This window comes from Egretta garzetta, unplaced genomic scaffold (genome assembly GCF_000687185.1).
Source record: "Egretta garzetta isolate BGI_Z169 unplaced genomic scaffold, ASM68718v1 scaffold117, whole genome shotgun sequence".
In the NCBI taxonomy this organism is placed as follows: domain Eukaryota; kingdom Metazoa; phylum Chordata; class Aves; order Pelecaniformes; family Ardeidae; genus Egretta; species Egretta garzetta.
The window spans coordinates 5,355,278-5,379,263 of NW_009260479.1; the positions used below are offsets into that span (position 1 = coordinate 5,355,278).

General features: G+C 41.6%; 1 protein-coding gene across 1 annotated transcript in view; it reads left to right on the top strand.

Annotated features, from left to right (window-relative positions):
* DPP6 (dipeptidyl peptidase like 6) overlaps positions 1 to 23,986 on the top strand; it is a 264,379-nt gene that overhangs the window by 222,147 nt on the left and 18,246 nt on the right. Inside the window, exons 13-16 of the mRNA XM_009644081.2 lie at positions 863 to 970; positions 1,505 to 1,596; positions 3,181 to 3,228; positions 5,406 to 5,524. Coding sequence (XP_009642376.1) covers positions 863 to 970; positions 1,505 to 1,596; positions 3,181 to 3,228; positions 5,406 to 5,524 — 367 coding nt within the window. The remainder of the gene's footprint in view (positions 1 to 862; positions 971 to 1,504; positions 1,597 to 3,180; positions 3,229 to 5,405; positions 5,525 to 23,986) is intronic.

Below are 23,986 nucleotides of genomic sequence, written 5' to 3' on the forward strand. Positions count from 1 at the left end.
TCAGCAGAGGTTCAGCTCCTGTTTTAGTCCCAACTATTCAAGATGCAGAGTAGAGGAGCTTCATCTAGCCAGTTCCCTTGGTACAGAGCTACTGTGTCGCACCATATGGGCCATCCTTCTGCTTTCCCTTGTAATCTGCTGTTCAACCATCTCCTGTGGTGGAGACTTCCCATGTGCCTCGGGGCTCCTGTACAAGAAGAAAACAAAGACCCTTCCAGGAAACACTTGCTTGCCATATGTGGTGTTTCATTTCTTTCTGCTGAGTCTCTTCTATCTCTGGTTAAAAGTTCTAGTCACCCAATAAAAGTCAATCATCACACTCACCTGGGAGCTCTGTGTCAAAGACAGTTTTGCAAGATATCCTCCCCTCCATAAATAATTCAGTGAAATAAGCATTTGCAAGAGAGTAGGAAAAGGCAGCAGTTAGATGCTGTTAGTTGTGTTTCCTCGAGGACAGGAATAGATCAGTTCTTCCAGCAGAGTAAACAGCATTTGTCATACTTGTGCCAACAAGGTTCAAACCATTTCTAAAGGCTGTATTCCAACCGCCCCAAGCAGTCAGCTGTATACGTGCACTTTTTGCTTTGCAAATGGGAATTTACTTTATAGCCAAGGGACTCTCCTTACTGCCTGTCTCCCTGTCTTCCCACAGCTGAAAGGTATCTGCTTTCCTGAGAGCACAGCAACAATAATTTTCAACGCTTTCTCCGGTTTTCAGTGGGGTTTTTTTGTTTCCCTCAGGTTGCTGCTAAAGAGCACTCTTTATTTCAACATGAATTAATTTCACAAGGGTTTGCAGTGCTGAGAAATTTTAAATACAATAAATTAACAGTAACACAACCCTTAAATCTGTTGCTTACAGAATGAAGAGCCGATTTTTTCCAAGGACGGTCGGAAGTTTTTCTTTGTCCGAGCCATTCCCCAGGGAGGACGTGGGAAGTTCTACCACATCGCCATGTCATCATCACAGGTGACCCACTCGCTGCCACTGCTTTGGGTCTCACCTGCAGCAGAAAGCAATAAGAACTAATATCTGTGCTCGTACCAGCAAGACTGCAAGGGGCAAATGTAGAATGTGGGTCCTGTGCATAAAAGAAAACCTTCAATGATGGTTTATTGGGCATAAGATAACATGAATTTCCAAATGAGATCCTTAAAAGGAAAAGGTCAACCAACTCTCTGTTTCCAAACAATATCACTGCTTTGTTTTGGTTTTTTAATGCCTTCTTAGTTATACATAAATAAGTAAATCCCCATACTGCTATAAAGGATTAATCAGAAGCTCGTGGGCATGCTGGATTAGAGGAAGGGGTTTGAAGCTGTTCTGTGCTGCGTTCATCCCATTATCTTCAGTGGAGTTATGGTTAAGATGATCCTGACTCTGTATTATTTCTGTGCCTGCAGATTCACAGAAATAGAAAGGGGGGGGGTGGAAATTGAGAAGCTTTGCTCAGGTATCTTCTTTTAAGAATGAAGAAATCTAATTCTCTTTTCTTTCTGGCAGCCCAACAGCAGCAGTGATAACTTACAGTCTATTACATCTGGCGACTGGGATGTGACAAAGATATTGGCATACGATGAAAAGAGGCATAAAATGTAAGTAAACTTTGGTCTAGCAAACCAGTCTTCCCTTGTTTAGCTCTGGACTATAGGGTTAGTGACAGTGGTGTGGTGTATGCATCTGAAATGTATGAGCATAAGGAGATGGGGATAAGGGAGCAGGAGAAGCTGTCTCCATTTTGGCTTCACCTCTCACACCATTCCATATATCTTGTCTTGTTTTGTTTTTCTCTGTATAGTTCAAACCTTTCTTTCTGTGGCTATTAAATACATTTGTGTAGAGGAGTGATTGCTCCTGCTGCATATTAACCTCTGAAGTCTGTTTTCACTGACCATCTAGATAGTCAGTTTTAGAAAGAATCCTTCACTGACCTGAAAAAATACCAGTGCATTAGAAAAAATACCCAAAAAACCCCCCACCCTTCTTCACACTTGCCTTTTATGCTTGTAAAATAACTCCTGTAAACGTTTACTTTTTAAAATACATTTCAAGAAATTACATAATAAAATGTTTGGAGGGTTTTCTGGAATGAAATACCATATAGATTCCTTCCAAGGCAAAGTTTCAGCTGGATACAAGGCTCTCACCTCTCATTTTCTTAAGGCCCCTGAACAGCTGAGTAAAAAGCCTCTGGAATATGATCAACTTTGAAGGATCATTAAGAGCACGATGCTCCTTCAAGGTTTTGAACGCCCTCAATTACCAATAAGTTCATTACGATATAAAGGTTTTTACCACTTGGCAGAGCTAAGTAGCAAACTAGCACCAAAGTCTTATTTGCGTTTTAACTCTGCAGTCAAGCAGAAAACACCATGTACAATTTGTGCAATCAAAATATACATCAAGGCAAGTGCAGCTCATTGGAAGCAGATGGGCTGGGCTGAATATCCTGCCTGACACGTTATTCACCCACAAACGCTACATTTGCTCCTGTAGTCTGCCATTATTCACATGAAATGCTTCTGGGGGACCAATCTGGACCCTGCATGTTGGACTGAGGTTAGCCACCTCCAGCAGCATTGGCTGATTCAAGGTCAAGAAAGCTCTCTGGGGCCCTCAGAAGCTGTCACCACAAAACAGGGCTTTCATCGTTCAGCCAGAAAGAGTTCAGCCTCAGCACAGAACAAGGGCACTGAAGTGTTCTTCAACTTCATACTCTGTCTTCCCTGAAAGTCCAACCCCCCAGTTCAAAGAGGACGTTTCAGGGGCTTTTGCATCAGACCCCGGTTAGCTATCTGTCTGGGCAAAGAATAAAAAGCGGTCAGAGAAGTAAAAACTGGTTCTAGAGAAAAAAGAAAGGTGTTTAAAGGAAATTCTGAGCCGTAAACCTTGAAGCAAGAATTTGAAGGTCTTTCACTTAGTCACTTGATCCTTTTTGATCTGCTCACTAGACCAGGCTAGGACCCAAACATTTCCATGCTTGTTTTAACTGCAGTGCAGCCTACGATGTACTTGCTTGAGCATCTGCAGTGATGTGTCCCTCAGTATGTCTTCTAATTCAGTTTCAACTTGCCTTGCCTTTGCAAGATCAGGAAAATGGTGATGTGAATGTTTTTGTATGAGATACTTGTAAATGCTCTTCTCATGATAGAACTGCCTTTTGATTTTTTTTTTTCCAGTTATTTCCACAGCACAGAAGATTTGCCAAGGAGGCGACATTTATACAGGTATGTGCTTTACTAAATTCACATACAAAATTTCCTATTTTTTTAATTTTACATGAAGCATTACCTAAGTGATTGCAATAGAAACAGTTTCTTCTGTGTTTGTCTTTAATGGCATTGCAAGATCATGCGATGTATCACTGGAACAGGCAGAGCAGCATAACAGTAGTGAACAAAATGCTTGACATTTGGAAATGTTTTATATTTCGCAATTTTCTCATTTTATTACAAATTTTAAATTGGTCTCAAGACTGATAAACTGTCACAAAACTTTCCAACAGAACTGCTTAACACTTGAAAGAATTCAGAATTATGTAAACTAATGGTATAAACTGGTTTTATACTTCTAGACAGCAGTTTTCATGGAAATTTGATAGCACCACACCTTTTCATGAATTGAAAAGAAATAAAGATGTTGTGTGTGCAAATGTTTTTCTTCAATTCCAGATGACTTTACTACCACCTGTAGCTGTATGATGAGTAAAAGGCTGGTTTATAGAAAGCTATCGGTAGTGTCGCTACTGCAAAGTATTGTGGGAGCAGATTATGAAGGGGAGGAGACCCAAACTTTCAAATAATCATGTTGGAATCAGTATTCCATTTGTCCTGTTTTTCTTCTCAATCACCCTGCTGTCATCTCAGCACCTGTAACAAAATGCAGAGCTAGTGATATCATCAGTTGATAAGGGACAGTCAGCATGTTTTCGTTCTTTAACATGTTGTCATACCATTTTTCCTCAGTGGGAAGGAAACTAGAGTGAACTAAATTACCTGTAATTGAATTATTTTTTTCCTTTTGAGACTTCTGTGCCTGTTCACTGCACTCCACAGTTTTTTGAGAGTAGCTCAGCTCAGTGTTTTGTTTTCTTGAAGAAAAAAAAAATATCAAAATTATGTTGACCATTCATTGCTGTTGAAATGGGAAGAAAATCTCATTTTCAAAGCTGCATCCAGGCACAGCTGCTCAAGAGCCGCTGGCGTGAGTCAAAGTGCTTCCCACCCCTCGCTCCTCTTGGCCTGCAGCTCACACCAGTGCCTCATTAACCTCACCTCCCCACACAGGCAACAGGGGAAGAGATGCCCAAAATCTCAATGCCATTGCCCTTACTTTGATTACACGGTGATCGTGGCCTCACTTCAGGTATTTGATTTCCTGCACTGGGTAGCTGGACCACCTCTCCTCCCAGCCCAAGGGTGTCAGCTCAGCAGCGTCCTCGGCACATGTCCATGGGCAGAGCTCCACTGGAGCTCTGACAGCTGATATCAGATGAAGGTCTGGGGTTTGTTTGGGCTTTTTTTTAGCTTTTTATGTCTGATTTAGTAGCTTGTAAACAGGATTTAAGCCAGAGACATGACCTGAGCCTAAACACAGCTCAAGACCTACTCAGGTCAGACTCTGTGGCTCTAAACAGATTGTTCAGCCTCATCTCTTTCTACCTTGAAATAGCAGCAGAAAGACTCATCCCCTTTACAGTAATATTGGAAATATATATTAGTTAATATTCTTGAAGCATTTTGAAGTTTCAAAATGCTATAACAGTGCAAAATTTTGTTTATTATTTGCTAATAATCTGTAGTTCATTCTTCAACTTACAGTAGACTCTTACAAAACGCTTCTGAGCACGTGGACAGGCCATGTTATCTTCTTTAAAAACAGGGTCCTAAACATGGTCTTTCTTTTCTACTTGGATGTTGTAAGAGCCACAACTTAAACCCCCAAAAAGGGCTTTGGCTGCTAGCAAATCAGACCAGTGAGGCAAGCAGTAAGAAACTTAAAGAAAGCAATTCTAGCTCTTTATTGTCTGTTATAATGTAAGTAGGCATAGAAATACTGCTCCGTTGTTTCATGCCTTCATTCACCAATTTATTGCTTCCTCTTGTGGAATTGCAGCTATCATTTTCTTTATTTTCTTTTAAAAACTCTAGCTTCCTTCATAACCACCTGACCTTGCAAAAAAAGACATCAGTATCCTTTTATACATTCTGCATTCAGGCAAAAAAAAAAAAAAAAAAGCCATTACTGCTATTTAAACTCAACCAAATGGAAATGCTTTGTCTCTTGCTAATGTTGGACACATTATATTTATGTTCTTATCCTACAGTACAGTAAAGTTCAAGTAATGTTGCTTGCAGATAACATTTGCTCAGTGACCTTCATGGACTTGTATTAACTTTTTCAGCGCAAGCACAAATGGAAACTTCAACAGGCGGTGTCTGTCTTGTGATCTGATTGACAACTGTACTTTTTTCCGTGCCTCCTTCAGTCACAATCTGGAATACTTCCTACTGACATGTGAAGGTACGTTGGGGTTTGTCATTGCAGTTGTTGTGCCTAAGGATAGGGGGTAGATATCTTTATATCACTGATATCTTTAGATATCCTGTGTACCTGTGGGCAGCTTTGGAAGACTGGCCATAAATATCTGGATCACTTTGCTTTTAAAGCTTTACTCTTAACATTGTTGGTTTTTTTCTTTGGTGTATTTTTATTTTTAACTAGAAAGCAGATGTGTGCAACCTTTTTCTGTGTATGTCTGACTATTGAAGATAGAGATACATTCCTTTGACCACTCCATCCGTAAGTTAAAGTAACAGCAAAACCTAGGGGAGACAAAACGTCAAAGATAATGCAGTGAGGTGGGATTAACTGTGGGTGACTGGGACTGAGTTCCCAATGCATCCACTCATACCAGTACTGTGGGCAGGAGGATTCAAAGTAAATAAGTTACAAGGAAAAGACAGTTTGCCAAGAAAAGGCAGAAAGCTGCCTAATGGACCATGTGAGTACAAGATATCTAGCGTTTCACTGCTCATCCATCCTAAATTTCCCTTAGCTTGGAGCAATCTATAGGTCTGACAGAGATTTCTAGTGTTGAAAATGCCTTACAGTATCCAAAGGGCTAAGGATGGAGGGCATTTCAGGAGAAGAGTTGTCAGCTTTCTCCAGCTCGCTTAAGAATAAATACAGAACTCCATCTCATGTAGTCCTCTGTAATCTAATTCTGATTAATTATCCCAAATCACACAGACAACGCGTGCATGCAGAACTGGATTGCAGCCCCCACGGTAAGTGTTATTCTTCTTGGTCGTCCGCTGCTGTGGTTGAAGCTGCTCAAATGGCTGCGCACCCTCCAAAGCAACTGTTGCAAAGCAGCAAGCCAACAAGAAATGCCTCAGTTTCAATAGCTCAGGAGAAAACAAATGTGTGTAACATACATAAAAAAAAGGTAGCTGTTGTATATGCTGTTGTAGAGCAGCTCTAAGTAGTCTCTCTGCTGAACATCAGTGGTCAGTTTGGCGATGCATGGACTGCCCCTTCTCTGACCAGCAAATATTCATTGATGCCAGTAACAGTTTTTGGTGAACACCAAGGATAAACAAGAAGCATTTGAGATGGAAAAATGGGAAATAACCAGGATAGTCGAGGTAAAGTGGAGAAGTAGAATGGTTAACATGATACCAAGCAAAACAACTGGACATGGACATTTGAAATAACGTGTTCTGCCCCAAGGAGGAAAGATAGACTGTATTTTGGGGGCATTTATGTCAATTCTAAAAAAAATAGCTTGCAATGCAGTACAGTGAAATGGCATTGACAGTACAGTGGACTGATTAACAGTCTACATGTAAATCTCTGAATCTATAACTATGGCAGGCATATGTGGAGAAGTGTCATTTCCCACTCAACATTCGGTTCTGTAGTAAATGTTATTCAGTTTATGAAGTTTGTCTCTTTACAGGAAAAGCCCTGTATATTTTTCTTCTTGTTTTCATTTCAAGAAAGGTTGTCAATAGCTACCAGAGGCAGTGTCCATTTCCTTTGCACCAAGATAACTGCTTTACCATAATTAGAAGTGTTTGTGTATAACAAGATTAAGGTTTCTAAAGGGTCTTATCAACAGTTATGAGGTGATATGTTTGTATTACATTATGTCTCATTCACAGAAAACCTGCAGTGATACCTGAAGAGATTAGTGAGTTTTATTAGTGTGTACATTAATCCAGGCACGCAAGATAATTATTTTGCATAACAAACTGTGGGCCAGATTCTCAGCTGCTGTAAACAATACCTCCACTATAAGTCATTGGAGTTAGGTCTGTTTACATCTGCTGAATATATCTTTGCCTGAATTTTCATTATATAGGACTAAATTCTCAAACTGTAATCTCAGCAGAGCACAAATACAGCACAGCCTGAACGATGGAGCTAATGTCAGTATCTCCATTCAGATACTTTTGCAAAATATGAATACATGAGAAAATACAGAGATCTTGGTAGGATTTCCGTTTGCAATTTTCTTATAGAAATATCAGTCCATTACATTTGGTGGAGTTATTCCTTATTTACCTAACTGAAATTGAGAGGTCTTTCAACTTCTTTGTTTTCAAGCAGTTTACAGGACCAGCATTTATTTTTAGCACTTTTTATGTAGGACCCATCTAACTTCAGATATCAGCTATGGGTACATTTCCAGCAGAGCCAACTCCCTTTGGTTCCTGTTACAGCCGATATGTGTCAGGCCGGTGGAAATGCTGACTTCTGGGTAAAAGTAATCATCCCCTCAAACTTTGGTCATATAACTAGGGAAGAGCCGTTGCGGTTTGATGGAGAATCACTTGGACCCACTAATAGGAGACTTCCACAGCTCCTCAGGCTGCTTAGCTAGAGTTGGCCTGGCCCCACTTTCTCAGGGTATTATTTTCTTGCTTATAAGCAGTCATACTCTAGTATCTTCCTGGTTATCAGGAAATCCTATTTATTCATATACACGTATAGCATATAGGTGGAAAAGCCACTTGAATGAGGATATATCAAGGAGCCCTGCTTAGCCTGCAGTTGATCAAGCAGGTAGAGCAGCAGCAGGCCACCAGCATCTGCTGCCCAAGGGTTTCTTCCAGGAGTTCCCACCTCTGCTTCCCCCCCAAAAATGACGGCTGGAGCCAATGTAATGACCAGACAGTGGCAGGCAGTACCTATTGCTGGTTGGTGCTTTCTTCTCCATCTACATTGTATAAAAGCACCCAGAGCTCAGGTCTTGCTGCATAGTCTGTGACTGCCTACAAAAGTGTGTGCTTGTAGCAGTAACTGGTATATGACTTTATGTCAGCCCCGTATGTATCTTCAAAGGTAGCTAAATGTGATTATACTCTGATCAAGCCTGTAATAATTAAAAAAAATTTTGTATTTTCTCAGCTGTCCACAGGACAAATGCATGGGCAAATATTCATGGCTTGAAAACAATTTCTGTACTGACACTTAGAGACTAAGCTCCCCCATACCTCAGTTTCACTCAAACCCTTTTATTGACTTGCTTTGTGATCTTCAGTTACAAGCTTCACTGAGTTTACTGAGTTTAGAGACACAGGCACGGCTGTGGCTCAGCTTCACCTCGCTAAAATGGGTGGCAAGGTTTGTAAGATTTGATTAAGCAACTGATACTTATAAAGTATTCTGTGATACTTAAATGAAAGGCAAAAAGAAAGGGAAAACATGCATCTTTAAAGGGGAAAAAAAAAAAAAGCAAGAAAGGTCTGGCATTGCTCATTTGATCCAAAAGGTCAAGAGTTGGAAGTTTTCTACTCACTGCTTTGGTACCTTAGAGGCAGCATATAATTGTCTTTAAGGATTTTTTTGCCATCCTGCAGACTATGCTTAACAGCAGTGCTACCTGGCACAGACTGAAAGGAGAGAAGAGGTACGCTGTAATAAAAGGTAACCTCTCTTTCAAGAGGACAATGTAATGCTTACTGTCAGGAGGCAACATTTATTGCAATCGCTCAGTCCCAGAAGGCTAGTTACCTTATTTTTTCATCTAATTTTATATGCTCATGATTGAATTACTGTAGCAGGATCTAAGGAAACATGATGCTTTGCAGACTGCAGTTAGATTATCTCCTCTAGACACTGTCAAAAAAGCAATATGTGCTGGAGCAAGGTCACTCCTACTGTCATTTTCATCATAAAATATGGGCTTACACTTCTGCCTCCTCTCATAAACCAGCACAGGCACTGCCACTGATTCCCTCTAAGATAAACAGAAAGAAGATCTGGATGGAAGGGGTTTGCTACTTTATACATAAATTTAATTGAGGATGGGGTTTTCTCATCTGGAATGGGGTGTAAAATTCAATTGCATAGAGAAAAGGGTAAGAAATTACAAGTTTTGGCTGTGGAAAGCAATTTATCCCTGTTTCTTTAGCGGGGCTCAGATGCATACAGTGCAAGGCTGAATGACACTGAGCCAGGAAAGCACTAAAGCCCATTTTTAGGTGATAGCTCCTTCTCCTCTGAAGGATGAAGCCTTATCAGTGACTAGCACTGTAGTCAGCTATGTAGTGTTTTAGTATTTCCATTTTAAATAGGTGCACCTTGTCTTCAATGACTCCTTCCCTCGCTCCCCAGTGTAACCTGCCAGCACTATTAAAACTTGAGTCCTAATGAGGTTGTTCGGGGGGCAGCAAGGGCACGCAGCCATTTCTGTTGCAGGCTAACTTGTACTCTGACACTCCTCATAGCAGCCTTGGCTACAGCGCCTTCACTCATAAAAAAATCTGTGGAGTCACTGAGACTTTTGCTTGAACACACAGAACTGGCAAAGATTTTCTGGATCCCGGAGTCATTTACGTTAGTTGGTCAGTCTCCATCAACTGACCTCAGCCGTAAGCTGATCTTGGCCAGCTACATGCACTTGGGGAGGTGTGAGGTTCACCACAAAGGGTTAATGCCTTCTAGCTTTGAGGCAAGAGGAACGGCGAGGAAGACCTCTGGCCCGTGCATACTTTACTGCAAATAATGCCACTTAATACGTGATGAAAATGATAGGAGGGTGTGTTGTTCATGGAATGCCTACCAGCCAGCTAATTAAAATTCTCCATAATCAGGCGTTATCAGGAAGGGATTAATCATTTTTAGGGATGACACAAAGAAAATTGGTAGTTACGCAGAAGGGAGAGGACTATAACGAGGGCTAGGAGAAAGCTATTGTCTCAGGCTCGGCATGGTTGCCGGTGATAGAGGGGCACCTTTGCCACTGCGTTGGGTATTATCCTTTCATTCATTGACCAATTTGGGGAAAAACCGCTTTCACTCTGAAAAGAGGCAACAGTGTACCTTAGACCAGGGACCGCTATCATCTTCTATAGGTCTCGAGTCCTTCCTTCTTTTTCAAGAACAGTAAGATCGTTTTGATTCAAAATGCCATAAAATCACTATAGTTTATCCTAGCTTTTTGAAGATTAACTCTGCTGGAACCTGTGTTTGTAGCTGACTGGTAGTCTTTACTGTCAGAATTTTGCAGGTCAAATGACTTTAAAGCTGTCTCTCGCTTTGGAGAAAGGAAAATAGACTCTTCTAACAAAAATGTTAAGTATTATCCCCTGATTTGGATGTCGTCTCTAGCTCTGCGTTTATCAGTATCTTAGCCTAGATGCTGTAGATCAGTAATCACAGGTAACAGGAATGAAGTCATTTCTGCCTTTCCTAGCAGGCAATTTTGTAGCTGAAGAGCAAAATGATATGTTGTAACTGAGCTGTGCTTGATAAAATACCTAAAGAACCAACAGGGAAAGGATTTATCTGGGTATACATGTGCTTTTCCCCAGGTATGGCCTCTGAGCCAGCAGCCACGATGACAACAGCTCTGCAACTACGCTCCTAGCCCTATAGTGCTGAAGGATGCCTGTAGGTCTGGGAAATCATTAAAAATAGGATTTATAGCTCTTAGGTCCTGCCAGATAAAATCCTGGTTCAGTCCCATAAAGAGGGAACAAGTGGTGCAAAAGCACAGAGTAAGAAAATGTTGTGGTTTAAGGATTTTCTTTGAGAGCGATTGATACTAATGAAGAAGCCACGCGACCAAATTAGCAATAATCTGCATCAAGTTCCTCATACCATTGTACATGTAATGCTTTCTGTCTGTGTATTTATGAGTTTTAAAGAAAAGTGCTGCAAGTTTATTTTTTATAGAGGCAGCATGAAGCTATAAACTTCATAGCTCCTTAAACTGTTTCTTGAGAATTTAATTATCTTCTTTCCTTCTTCTTGGTGGAATACGGAAACACCATCTGGACATGGGAACACTTAGGAGCTTTACTTGCTACTTCTTCCTCTTCATGGTTTATTCCAAGCATTAAAAAGTCCTTTTATTGTTCTAAATTTCTTTTATTTTCCAGACTTTTGTTGGAGTCAGCAAAGACTTTCACTACCAAGTTTCACTAAATCATCTGGCTCTGTTTTGTGGCAGGTTGTCCTGACCTCGCTTTTAATCATATTTTAACACCACAGGGTCCAGAGCACGATTTAGCAAGGTTCAGCCTATCTAGTATGGAGAGGTCTAAAACCGCATTTTGGAATCATTTTACAAATCTAGATTTTTCTGCCCTCTGATGTGCTTGCAGCACAAGCTCCTGCCCACACAGATGATAAAAGCCTGAAATGTATGGTTACACTTCTGGAGGAGACCATATACACATCAATTTTTAGCATGGGCGAGTCTAAGTTGCAACAGACATTAAGTGAAATCGTTACTTCATAACAAGGGTTGCTTTAGGAGAATGCATCAGCTCAGCATTTATGCTTGTTGGGACCCGGCTTCAAAACAGGGCTCGTGTCCTTGATCAGTGCAGTCTTTCTTAACCCGGCTAGTGATTGCTAACCAGCACCTCTCCTGCTTTCTTCTAATAATGTGGCAAGGGCTTTTTACTAAAACCCACTAGCCAGCACTCCTGTGGAAAAAAAAAAAAAAAAAAAAAAGCCAACAAACTTTTAAAGGAGGCTGGAGGCGGTCAGAAAAGTGGGAAAACTGGGTCATTACTGCTGCCTCGTATGCCGCATAGCCCCATGCTGTGCAGCGTGAGATAAGGCCAGCCAGCAGCTGGGTGGGTGGGAACATCCTTTGAAACGGCAGCATCCAGCACCATTACCATTGGCGTCGTTCAGCTCAAGGATTTAAAAGGCATGATTTTTATTTTTTTTTTAAATGTGAATAAACATAAAATTCTGGGCATTGTTTCTAGTATTGTGTCTATACGTAGATGCCATTGCCATTACTGCATAAAGACTTTTGTCTCTTTTGAGGAGATACACATTTTGGAAAATCTCCTAGTATTTTATTCTCTCATGGGATTACCAGCTTGAATGTGTTCCAAAGAAAAGCTACATTAAAACCAAAAAAGTGCTTGGATTTTTTGATTGATTTTGCTGTAACAAAATAACATTTTATTTTGCCCATCTTCTTATGGATTCCGTTCGTTTCATCTGTACTTTTTATAATGCTGAGTTTATGGAACTTTTTTCCTTGAAAATCCCATAAAATCCTAGGAATATGAGTTTTAATCAACAAACATCATCACAAAAATGTACTAGTTTTAGCATATCACTCATGAGAAATATTTTGTCTGTAATATTCATGACAAAAAACCAGGGGCTCCTACTGCTAAGGACTTACTTTCTGAATGAAGGCGTCTGAATCCTTTCTGCCTCAGTGAAGATCATGATATTTGTCTTTCACCATAAGTGAACCAAAACACATTTTGCTTCAGTTTCTCCATTTATATGAGGTGGCCATGGGATCATCGCAGAGGCTTTATTGGCAGTAAAATGTACAGCTGTGTCACTTTGAACAGAAAGAGCTTAATATTACTGAATATTTCAGGATAATTCTGTATTGAGGTTTATCAGAGGATACAGGGAAGAAGGGATAGAAGTTTTCTTGTTGGTGAAATAAATACTGCACTAAGCGTTTAATTTGAGTAATGGAAAGATGGGTAAAGCCCTTTGCAACCTTTCCACAGCTGATGATTTCCATGCTTTTACCAATTGGGGAGCAACGGTACAGTGAGAATTAGTGGTTTGCCCATGGCCACATCTCAAGTCAAGTATCGTGACCCCCATTTCCTTCTTCAGATTGCAAGATGGCACTCCAAGGAAAAGCACCATTGGCTACCAGAACAGACCAGAAATGTGTCTTAGCCCTGTAGTCAGTCTCCATCAGCAATGGTGCATAATTACCCTCTTCAGGATTTTTGCAATAATGTACCCATCAGGGACATGCCTGCCCAGCTCCTGCAATAAGAGGTTGGCTTGTGCCTTCAGGCAGGAGAATAATGAACCTCTTTCTACGTCTTTCTTAGCTCCTTCATTTAATCAGACCTTTTAACCTGTGCCATTTGGGCCAGACTTACCATCCCTGGAAAGCAATGGAAAACCTGGAGACAAGGATTTTTTATACTAACTATGAACAAGCAGATGCCAGGAGCCATAAATCAATGTGAGGCGTCTACCATTCAACAGCACAAGTTCATAAAGCAAGGTTTTGTCTATAAAACCTAACTACGTTGCTCAGGGATTGCCTTATGACATAGAAATCTTGCACATCACAGTCTCGTCAACAGCATTCCCGGAACCGGATTGTTTGTAGTAGTCATTATGCTCAGGTAAGCATCAGTGCAAGCAATGATGAAAGTACACAGCTCTTCCCTGGATACCTTTGGCTATTTATAGACTATAAACCAACTTCATATTTAGGCAAATATATCTGCAAAAAAGTGGGCGGATTGCTTTCTTTTTCTCTGTTCTGTAACAAAATAAGCATGTTGTTTGTAGAGTGCTGTTGGATTCTCTAAATCTTGTGTTGAATGTGGACACCTATGATATGTACATTTATAAACAGGTTGCATTTATAATCGTTGTTTTAATTTGTTGGCCCATATCTAGTCATGGACAGTTCAAAGGCATGTTTGGTAACAGTGGTCTGAGAAGTCCTAACTAGCAGCAAAATGACACATGGGTTTGATTTTTTTTCTTTGTCACAAGCTCCTTTAGAGAACTCAAGCAGGTCTTGTAATTCCAGCTTCCTAGAGGTGTTGTGAAAATAAAATCCATTACTGACTGCAGCGCTCAGATCTGCAGGGACAATCAGGGGCATAGAGGCTCCTAGGTGGATAAATTACCAGTGTGGTTTTGAAAGATTCAGTGAATCTTCAGTCTATTCACTGCACGGAAACCTTCCTAGCAGAAACCCAGCTATTGGTATGCAGGAGAGCACTCCTGTAACAAAACCAGCGTGTAAAATGATTAAATCGTACCGGAGTGAAGAGTTAACAAGGCATGGCTGCACACGTTTGCTGTTAGCTCACAGCACCGCGCGATGGTTCGTCTCAATAGCAGCTCAATACCTGGTCTGTAATTACATCGCAGGCTGTAATAAGTGCGGGGCCGGTCCTCCCAGGTGCTCTTGGCTCCCACCGGCCGCAGCAGGAGCTGGGGGAACTCAGTGCAGCAGAGAAGCCCCTCAGCATGTCACGGGAGGGGACCCCAGCGAGACCAGCTCCTCGTGCTACCCTAGCATCCCTCAGTGCCTTTAGAGATAGGCAACGATCTCTTGAAAGAGGGATTGGATTTTGAGTTCTAGCAGCAGTAAAGCAGTTATGAAAAATATAATAACCCATTCTAGCTTAAAGCACGTCATTATGTATTATATGTTTTTATAGCACTGTGAGTGTGTCGGGAACTGGGAGACCCAGCGCAGCTCCAAGGGGGAATATCATCCTGCGGGTCATTTGGTTTGGAGGGTCTTTAGATGTGTATGTCTGTCCAGTTTGCTCCTTGTGGGTGATGTGGAAGTACTGATCTTCTCAGAAGGATTTGAACAGGGAAAAAAGCGTTTGCTTGTCAAACATTACAGGGAGAGTGTTTCACTGGGAGTGTGTTCTGTCGATAAACACCCAGGTATAAAACACTAGAAACTCTTTTTCTTGCTTTTGAGAGACAAAGAGGCTGAAGTTCCTAGTTAACCTCTCCAGGTAACCACTTCATGGGGCTTGGGGCACCTCTGGCAGATGGCTGGGGAAAGCTTGCTGCGGTGGGTGAAGTATCTCACGCCAGGGCCTGAAACAAATATTAAGCTCACGAGGGGGAAATACCTACATTTAATCCCTATGTAAGCTTCGTTACGTAGAAAGCCTGCTACCTGGCAATATTTCTGAAGTATGTGGGTTTAGTGTCAACTAATAATATCATAAAACTACCCATCATAGTAATGGCAAAGCATCCTAGAGAGTCTCCAAAGCACTTCTTACTGAAATTCAGGTAAATGCTTCCTAAGTGCAGCTGGTCCTGCTAAGAGGGACGGAGCTTGGCAGTTCAGGTGACATTTGGCAAGGATCGTAATAAATGATGCCATTGAGGTAGTCTAAAGAGACTTAATTAGATGCTGAAATAACTATTAGCACCAAAAGGGAGTTTTATTAACCAAGTTGAGAGCCTACGGATAGAGAAGCGCAATAGGCACACCCTAGTCTAAACAAACATGAAAGGTTTTTTTCCCGGATTTTACTAATGGGGTTTGCACCAACTGCCACCACACTTCAATGTAGCCACGTCAACAGCTCTGAAGACCCCAGCCAAGGCTGAGAGCCAGCTTTAGATGCTCTCCTCGCTGCAGGCACCATGAGTGATGGCTCCCAGGCAGTGACCAGGAGGAGGAGGCTCGGGGGAAGGTGGTTTGTACCTGCTGTCCCACCTGATCCTGCCTCTCTCTGCCCCACCTTGCCTTGCTGTGAAATGCAACGACCCCCCTATAAAGCGCCTTAGAGTATTTTTCATCAGTACATCTGGGAGGACCACAGCACTGTGTGTCTACAAGGACTGGAAGGCAAAGTCAGTGCTGGCACTGAAAGAGGCAACTCCATCCTCTGTCCAGCTTGGGGGCTTTTTCATCGATCTCCTACCTGTGCCACAAATAGGCTCACTCTGAGCTGGGTCCAGGAGCTGAACGGAGTGAAAATTTAATTTTTTTTTTTCTGATCGCACAAGGGAGTGGAAAAGCTCAATGGGACCAAGTTGCCAAGGTGGGGATGGAAGTGGGCAACGCTAGTTTAAATTTTTTAGGGAACCAGAGAGCAAGGATTTGGGAGTATTTTATGGGCTATCCAATGACTGCAGTTTGTTACTGCTGCACCCCAGAGTAGACTGGTATCTGTATGCTCCACTATTCACAATTAAATTATGGTTTTCATCCACTAGCCCAGAGTTACATTATTTTCCAGCACATCAAATGTTACGATATGCATCAACAGAAGGGTTTGCTGCTTTACTGCCTTATGGGGGTTCAGATTTTCTGAACCATCTGAGGTGCCCTTGGCCTTGATCTGGGGTCTACAGCAAGGGGTGGAAAGCCAGCGTTTGACACTCTGTGCTATGGGGGTCTGAACGTGGAGGTGTCTTTCTGGGTAGAGCTGGACAGGCAACCCCCAGAAGCGTGCTATCCTTGTGCTACTGCACAAGCCAGGCATCCTAGCCCAAATATCTGGCTAACAAAATCCAAGATGCATGAGAACCATGGAGGTAACGCTGACGTGCAGCTGAATGTCCTGCAATGTGACAGCGGCCCCCAGGAACCAGGTGTGACCCAGCAGTGTGGGCGCAGGTTCCCACCCAGCCAAATGCTATAAATGAGCACAGGAGCGGTGCTGGTGCCTGGAAGGCATTCTGGGGGGGCGGGGGCTCACATATTGGGTCACAGGGTGACTGTTATCTGGTGTGAGCAGAATGGTTTCCTGTTACAAGGATGATTACAACAACGCTTGGGTTTTTGTATACCCAGTAGTGGGAGGCTGTAATTAGTGCTTCCAGGCAAACTGTGACTTTTTGGAACTTTTCCTGAGGCTTATGAAGCTTAAATTAGTTTCTGCTGTTTGAAAGCATGCACAGACTTAATCTCTGGGCCCTATTTATATTATAATTACTATATAATTCACATTTGCATTCACTTGACTCCCTTTCTTACTTAACAGCCAAGGTTGGCTCTTGCTTCTCGACTCCTTTGTGCGCGGTTCAACGGTCAGAAATCCCGTGGGTAAAGGCAGGATGGGGAGAGCTCACTCTCACTCCCTCACATGCTTGTACGACTTCAAAACAAATATGAAAAATCCCTTTTGCACAAACAGAAGGTACCACGAGAGCTTTTTCTCCAGCAAAAGAGAGGATGCTGTTAGTGGTTTGGAATTTGAAAGAGAACTTCTTTTCTATCGGCTGTTGACAATGTGGTTATTAATGTAGTCTGAGATTAATTAAAACGGTGGCTTTTGTGGATGTTCCAGTCACATTTTGTCTTCCTTTAAGCAGTCCATTCATTTATGTTATAAAATATTTCACTGTATTGTTATACATCTTTAATGCAGTGTAAAGTACCCATAAATACTCAGTGACACAGAACAAGTGGAAAAAAATATGCATGAATATTTAATAATAAAATGAATAGAAAACCCTTGTCATTTCCAGTGCATGGGGAAAAAGAAAAAAAAGATTATGAAATTAAAGTGAAACTCCTATCCCTTTTAAAATTACCTCATTCTGCAAAGCCCTATGTGTTCCTTACTTTTACATGCTTTATCCTGTTTTCATTTTGATTCTTGCTAATAGATATAAGCTGTCTGGCATTGCCCAGTGGAAGGTGATCTATCATCTGCTTGCAGCCAGGGTTCTTGTCATTCGGTCCTTCCATACATATAAAATTTTATCTGAACTCCACTCGTAGGAGATAAATGACCATGACAACAGGCTTCCTCCGATGCTTCAAATAACGAAGCTTCACAAATCCAGCAGTGGCCTCCTGCATGTTGAGGCTAGGGTGCATGTGCGTTATTTCCAGCTATATGAGCGACCTTGGCTGAACTCATTATTCTGCAGCGGGTAGTACAGATGTTACCATCCCGCAAGATTTAAAGCTTCCTCTAAGGAAAACTGCTTCTTTCACCTTGTTTGCCAGCTGGACCAGCTGTAAGGTTTATTGCTGGCTTTTGTTTTCTGTTTGCATGATACTTGTCTAGTTCTTTATTAATGCAGTCAGTACCTTAAGGATATATTAAAACCTGAGAACTCATGAGAGGAAAACAGCTTAATAACTAGACAATGCGAAGCGATGCTTTTGTTTTGTTGGGGTTTTTTTTAAGTTAATACCCAGCATCAGTTATTATTTAACTAGCTAGGATATCATTATTTTGCTGCAAGACGATATTGCTTATGGAAAAGAATAAATTAAGATTATCTAAATCAATTTATACTAGGCTTTTAATGGAATAAACAGAAAATATGCAATGGGGTTTTATTCTGACAGTGTTAATGAGTTGTAAATGGCACCGAGAAGAGAGTATTTTTTTTCCTGCTGTGATTACAAGAAACTATCCTTTTCCCTTTAATATATCAGCAGTATGTTTAGTAGAGGAGCTGGGAGGTGTAGCAGGGGCCGTGACGATCTTCCTTACAGCTCTTCCAGGACACAGCTACACAGTCTCTCCGTCATGATAACACTGCCACTTGTGATACTTTTTAATCACGGAATCGCAAGATCATAGGAAAATTCAGGTTGGAAGGAACCTTAGGAGGCCTCTAGTGCAACCTCCTGCTCCAGGCAGTGTCAGAGAAGAGATCAGACCAGATTGACCAGGGCTGTGTCTCCTTTTTTCCTAAAAGCCTCCAAGGATGGAGAGTGCACAGCCTCCCTGGGCACCCTGAGTTATCCAGAGACTTTCCAGTAGGCAGGGAATACAGAAAATATCAGACATGTTCCTCCACGTATGGTATTTCTCATAGGACTGGCATATACTAATCCAATAGGAAACAAGTATATTTTAAAAATAGGGACAAATGTTAAACTTTTGCTTTCATCTTTTTTCAAAGTTTGCAGAAAGTCTGGATTAAAATTTAATGGAAAGAGGTTACAATAATGAGGGATTCAATTAGAAATAGCAGGAAATAGAACAGAAATTGGAAAAGAGAGAGAGGTGGGTATGGGGATTTCTCTTTTCAGATTTGTTCTTCCAACCAGCACACTAGAACAAAATGCCTTAGCCTTTTGGGAAGTCAGGGATCCCCACGTGAGCTGGAGTGGTTCCGTCCTACCTCTGGTACTTACATTTCCAGGTACACAGTCATGGTGTGACTTTGCGAGCAAATTCTCTTAACCTACCTCCTTTTTACAGCTGGTCTTATCACTATAATGGACTAATGTACCTGCAACGTTTCTTGAAGGGCGTAGGCTTTCCACATTCCTCTTTGGAACCATCCACATGCATTACTGCATTACGGCTTTTGAAAACCTTAGCCAAAGCCTCATGAAAGGAAGGAAATGCTTTCACTCAGCCCACTCGATGTGATTCCTCATTGGATGATATTAATTAAGAAGGAGAGGATGGGGATTAGTGAAAGAATTGTAAAGGAAGGTTAAGTACCAGCTAAATGAAAGAAGGCCCTAGATTATGATGAAGGGAAATATAAGGCTAATTGGAGATCAGCAGCAGAGTTCATTAGGAGCTGGTCTTGGGAATAACCTTACTTAGATTGTTCCCTGGCAGCCTGGGAACCCAAAGCTGGACGCAGCTAATGGAATTTGTTAAGGCCACAAAGCTGATAAGCATCATCAGAAGGCAGAGAGAAATACTGGAGAATCTGCCTGTCTTGCAGGGCTGGAGTGGGAGAAATTAATAGTATAAAGGGAAAAATTAAGCACGTGGTTACTCAGGGCAAGAATTTGTCTTGTATGCTTGAAGCTCACGAGTTGCAGATGCCTCAGAAGAGCAGATGGGTGCCTGGGCATGCAATGCTGATCAGTGGATGTCTGCAAACCGCCTGTGTGCTGTGGTCTTGGAAAAGGCAAATGCTCTTTTAGGATGGACCAGGCAAACAATTTTCCATAGAACTGGGCAAGTAGCAGTTTCACTATGTAAGGACCAGTTAAGACAGGGGTAGAGCCCTGGTCATATCTTTTCAGGAAGAAGGAACTGAATGTGAAACACTCTTGCATTAAAGAATACGAGGAAGAAAAACTTTGTCTTACAAAAAGGAGGTAAAATAATCTAATTTATCCTACTGGATGAGAGCTCTGGGGACACACGACTGCTCTAACTATAATGGGAATACTCATGATTAGTAGCAAACAGCTTGTTGGAACAATCCCAAGAAGGTTTAAATGGGAGTGACAGCCAGTGGAGCTTCAAGTTAGAAGGCAGCTCCTACCAGAAGAGCGAGGCACCAGTAGGAATTCCATCAGCGAAAACAGTTATATTTAGAGGGCGTTTGTCAATATTTGCGTAATACACAATTACCTGAAGAAACACAGAGGTCCCCTGTCCTTCTGGGTTTCCATGACCAGAGGGCAGACAGTGGGATGGGTTAGTGCCAGCCCAACTTCCCACACTGCAGGTGCCTCTCAAAATCCTGCGGAATGGACTGAGGACCTGACCGTGCTTATGCACTGGGGCAACCTTCTGAGGAACTCATCAGACCTGCTTTGTGCGGTCTAACAAAGGACAAATCTCTTGCTTGTTTGCCCTCTAGATGCAGTTAACTGAAGCTGCCTCAGAAAAGACAGATTTATTTCTGGTCTATATAAAGTAAGCATGAAATGTATGACTGGTATGAAACGGGGCAGAAACCAGCAGTACCATGGGTGTGGGCTGTGCAAGCCTGCGTGTTACCCAAGAACAAGACAGTATTGATTATTTTACAAGACAAGTTACATTTGAGGAAGTAAAGATTAGATTAAAAAATTAAATGCCTTGGGGAGAGTGAATAGCAGCACAAATCAGTTTGATGTTTGTGTCAACCAGGTTGCCAAAGCAAACAGCACAAACATCTGTCTGTAGCGTAGATGGGAAAATACTGTAAAGAGGAAAATATTTTAATTGTCAGCAGTGGCGCACAGAACTCCCCATGTCTTTCTTTATTAGGATGATAATATCACCCCAGCATATGAACTTTATGCAGCATGTATAAATAATTCATGGATTAGCAAATAAAGAGATCTGGAATCTGTACACAGGGATGGCTGTTGCCAATTATCTCACTTGTGCAGAGCCAGACCCTCTCAGCTCCCATCGCTTGCAGCTGCTCTTTTAAATCATTCATCAGCGCTTAAGAGATACGCTGGTGGGGCTGGCAGCGAGCATTTGAATTTTCATTGTTTACACACTGTGAATTTAGCTTCTGGTCTGAAATTATCTGCCACACTGAAGCCTCTGAGAATATGGATGAGAAGAATAAGACAATTCCTCTTTTTTTTTCCCTTTTCAGCACTTATATAACTTTGATTGCCTTTTTTGCAATTTTACTTCATATTCCTTGCATAACCACTACTTTCATTTTAGAGTTGTAGCTGATAGAATTCCCTATGATGTTTAGGTCATGAAAACATCAGGAATACTTTGGAATATTCTCTTAAAATTATTACAAATATTATTATATATATTATATATATAATTGTATATATATATTATACAAAAATATTACAAAACAAATGTCTGGTAAATACCTTGTTCAAAGTTGTATGATTTTCCAGTTTTATTCTGGAAATCTATACCTTACCATCTAAACATCTGGAGTTGCTTCCTTCTGATAGTGTTTAAGCAGAACCTTCCTGGAAATAATAACGAAAGCTGCTTAAAAAATTGATAACAAGCCACAGCCAATGCTTTTTCTTCTCAAATTACTGAGGCACTGAGTTGCTGTGCACTTTCAGATCACGGCGGGTAGCGCTTCCTTGATGATAAATTTGCCCGTGTCATTATAGCGATATGGCTTAATTTACTTCTAGCATGGATAATGACAGTAACGTTTTTAAAGTCAAAGGCCTTAGATAGAGCCAGACTTTTAGCTGTGTTAATTGAAAATCTCATTCTTGTAACTAGAGATTTATGCAGCATTATTAACTATGCATCTATCCGGAAATGTATGGAGTATGGCTATGCACACAAAAGTTCTCCTTGTCAATAGTTTTGGTCCATTCTCTTAAGCTATAAATAAAGCAGCAGCATTAAAACTGCTGTCAAGTAACTGGAATTGGCTGGTGCAATGCTGGAGCCGAGGGGAGCGGAGTCGGCAAGCTGGGTGAAGCGATCCCAGCTGCTGGTGCTCCAGCACACCCCATCCCACTCCTGCCAGCGGGGCACAGAGAGGAGCAACGGGGTTACGGAGCCCATACCGTGCCACCCAGCATCCTAAATATGCCCACACCTTGGAGCGTAGCACCACCCTGCTTGTAACTACCCCTCTGCAGCCGGGGGAAGAAATCTGACAGCATCATCGTCCCCTCGTCATGTGGGAAAGTGGCCTTGCCCGTGATTTTGGGAACAGTCACCCAGGTTATGGGGTATGTGCTGGGCTTCTCTTACCTTTTCATGGTGGGGGCAAAACGGTTCGGTATCTGCTTTACTTTCTTGAAGTGGAGCACTTTGTGTTTTCTTCTGCAAGGACCACAAGCAAATGCTTAAATCCAGCCTGCACCTGATGCTCACATGCGCTCAGGACCTCTCTAAGCAAGAGGCAGAACGTTTGCAAAGTTTCCGAGGGGGCCGGGTAGACACAGGCGCTCATCAGCGCTGATTAAAGAGCAGAAGCAGCAGAATGTGCCAGGGCTCAGGAGTCCCAATCAAAGCCCGTTTGGAAGGGCTCTGGAGAGAGGAGGCATGGAGCAGAGGATGTCCTTGCTCTGCTTCTGTCAGCTCCCAGCAGTTCATTGAACAAATTAGGTTTCACTCTCAGATCCGCAAATGACAGTGGATGGCATTTACCAGATGGCATGTGGAATGGGACTGTCACACCGTTGTAGGCTTAAAAATAAAGTATGGGAGGCAGCTAATGAATATACACTTCCTAATTTTAAGGATTTTGTTCTGTCCCTGTCAGGCCTTAGGCACTCGGCTTGTGAGGATTGAAAGACTTTGGGGGGGGGGGGGGGTGTTAAGAGACACAGTCTAGCATCTAACTAGGCTGGTTTCCATTAAAAATTGGCATTGAAATAAGCAATTTACATCATTCCTAAAAAAAGTTGGTTTTCTTCTTAATGACTTTCAGCCCGCTCACAAGTGAAATGCGTTGTTTAACTGGAATGTCACCACTGGGAATATTTAATATCGAGAGTAATCTTCCACACAAACCTGATGATTCCACTCTGTAGATTTCTGTCTTTAGCGTTTTTCCTCATTTGTTGAAAAATAAAAATTGAGACACTCAAAAGTCTGCTTTCTCAAGGATACTGATGCATACTTTAAAATATTTTTATTTGATATTACCTCAAACTGTGTATTTTTGCATGGGACCTCACTTCAAAATATTGATTTGGGGAGATGACAGGAGGGTAGTGAGGACTAAGGAAACACAGAATATAATACATGGAATTTTCTAAACTACATACTGGCTTTTTTTCTTTATGTATTAGTTTCTCACAGTTTTTCCAGTGCCAACACAAAAAGGCAAAATACATTAGAAAATAAAAGGATTATGTGCATTGTATTTCTCTCTTTATCTCTTTCTTTTTGTTAGGCATTTTTGTGTTAATTAAAAGACTGCTCTAGCTCTGATTGAAATCATTTGGGAGGATTCCTTTTATTTTCCGTGATGATTTTATCATGCCCATGATGAATTGTTTATTAGGTTTGTTGCTTTTCCAGCAGACTGGCTTCTGGGACTGCAGGGAAAAAGCAGAGCAGATTTATAAATAAATATGGTCAGCATATCAATGCATATTGGCAGTAGAAAGGTAAATTCAGCTAAATCCTGGTGAGTAAAGCACGGTTTTCCTCTGTGCATTATACTTCCTTAGCTGCATTCAAAGAAAAATGGTGCAAACAAAGTAATCAGGTTGCTGGTGAAGAAAATTCTCAATTAGTAGGAAACAAAAGTCAGGCTGCCGTATCAGTTGGCTTAATTACAAATAAAACCCTTTTCTGCCTCACCCTTGATTGTATGCAATGGGATCTGGTTTCT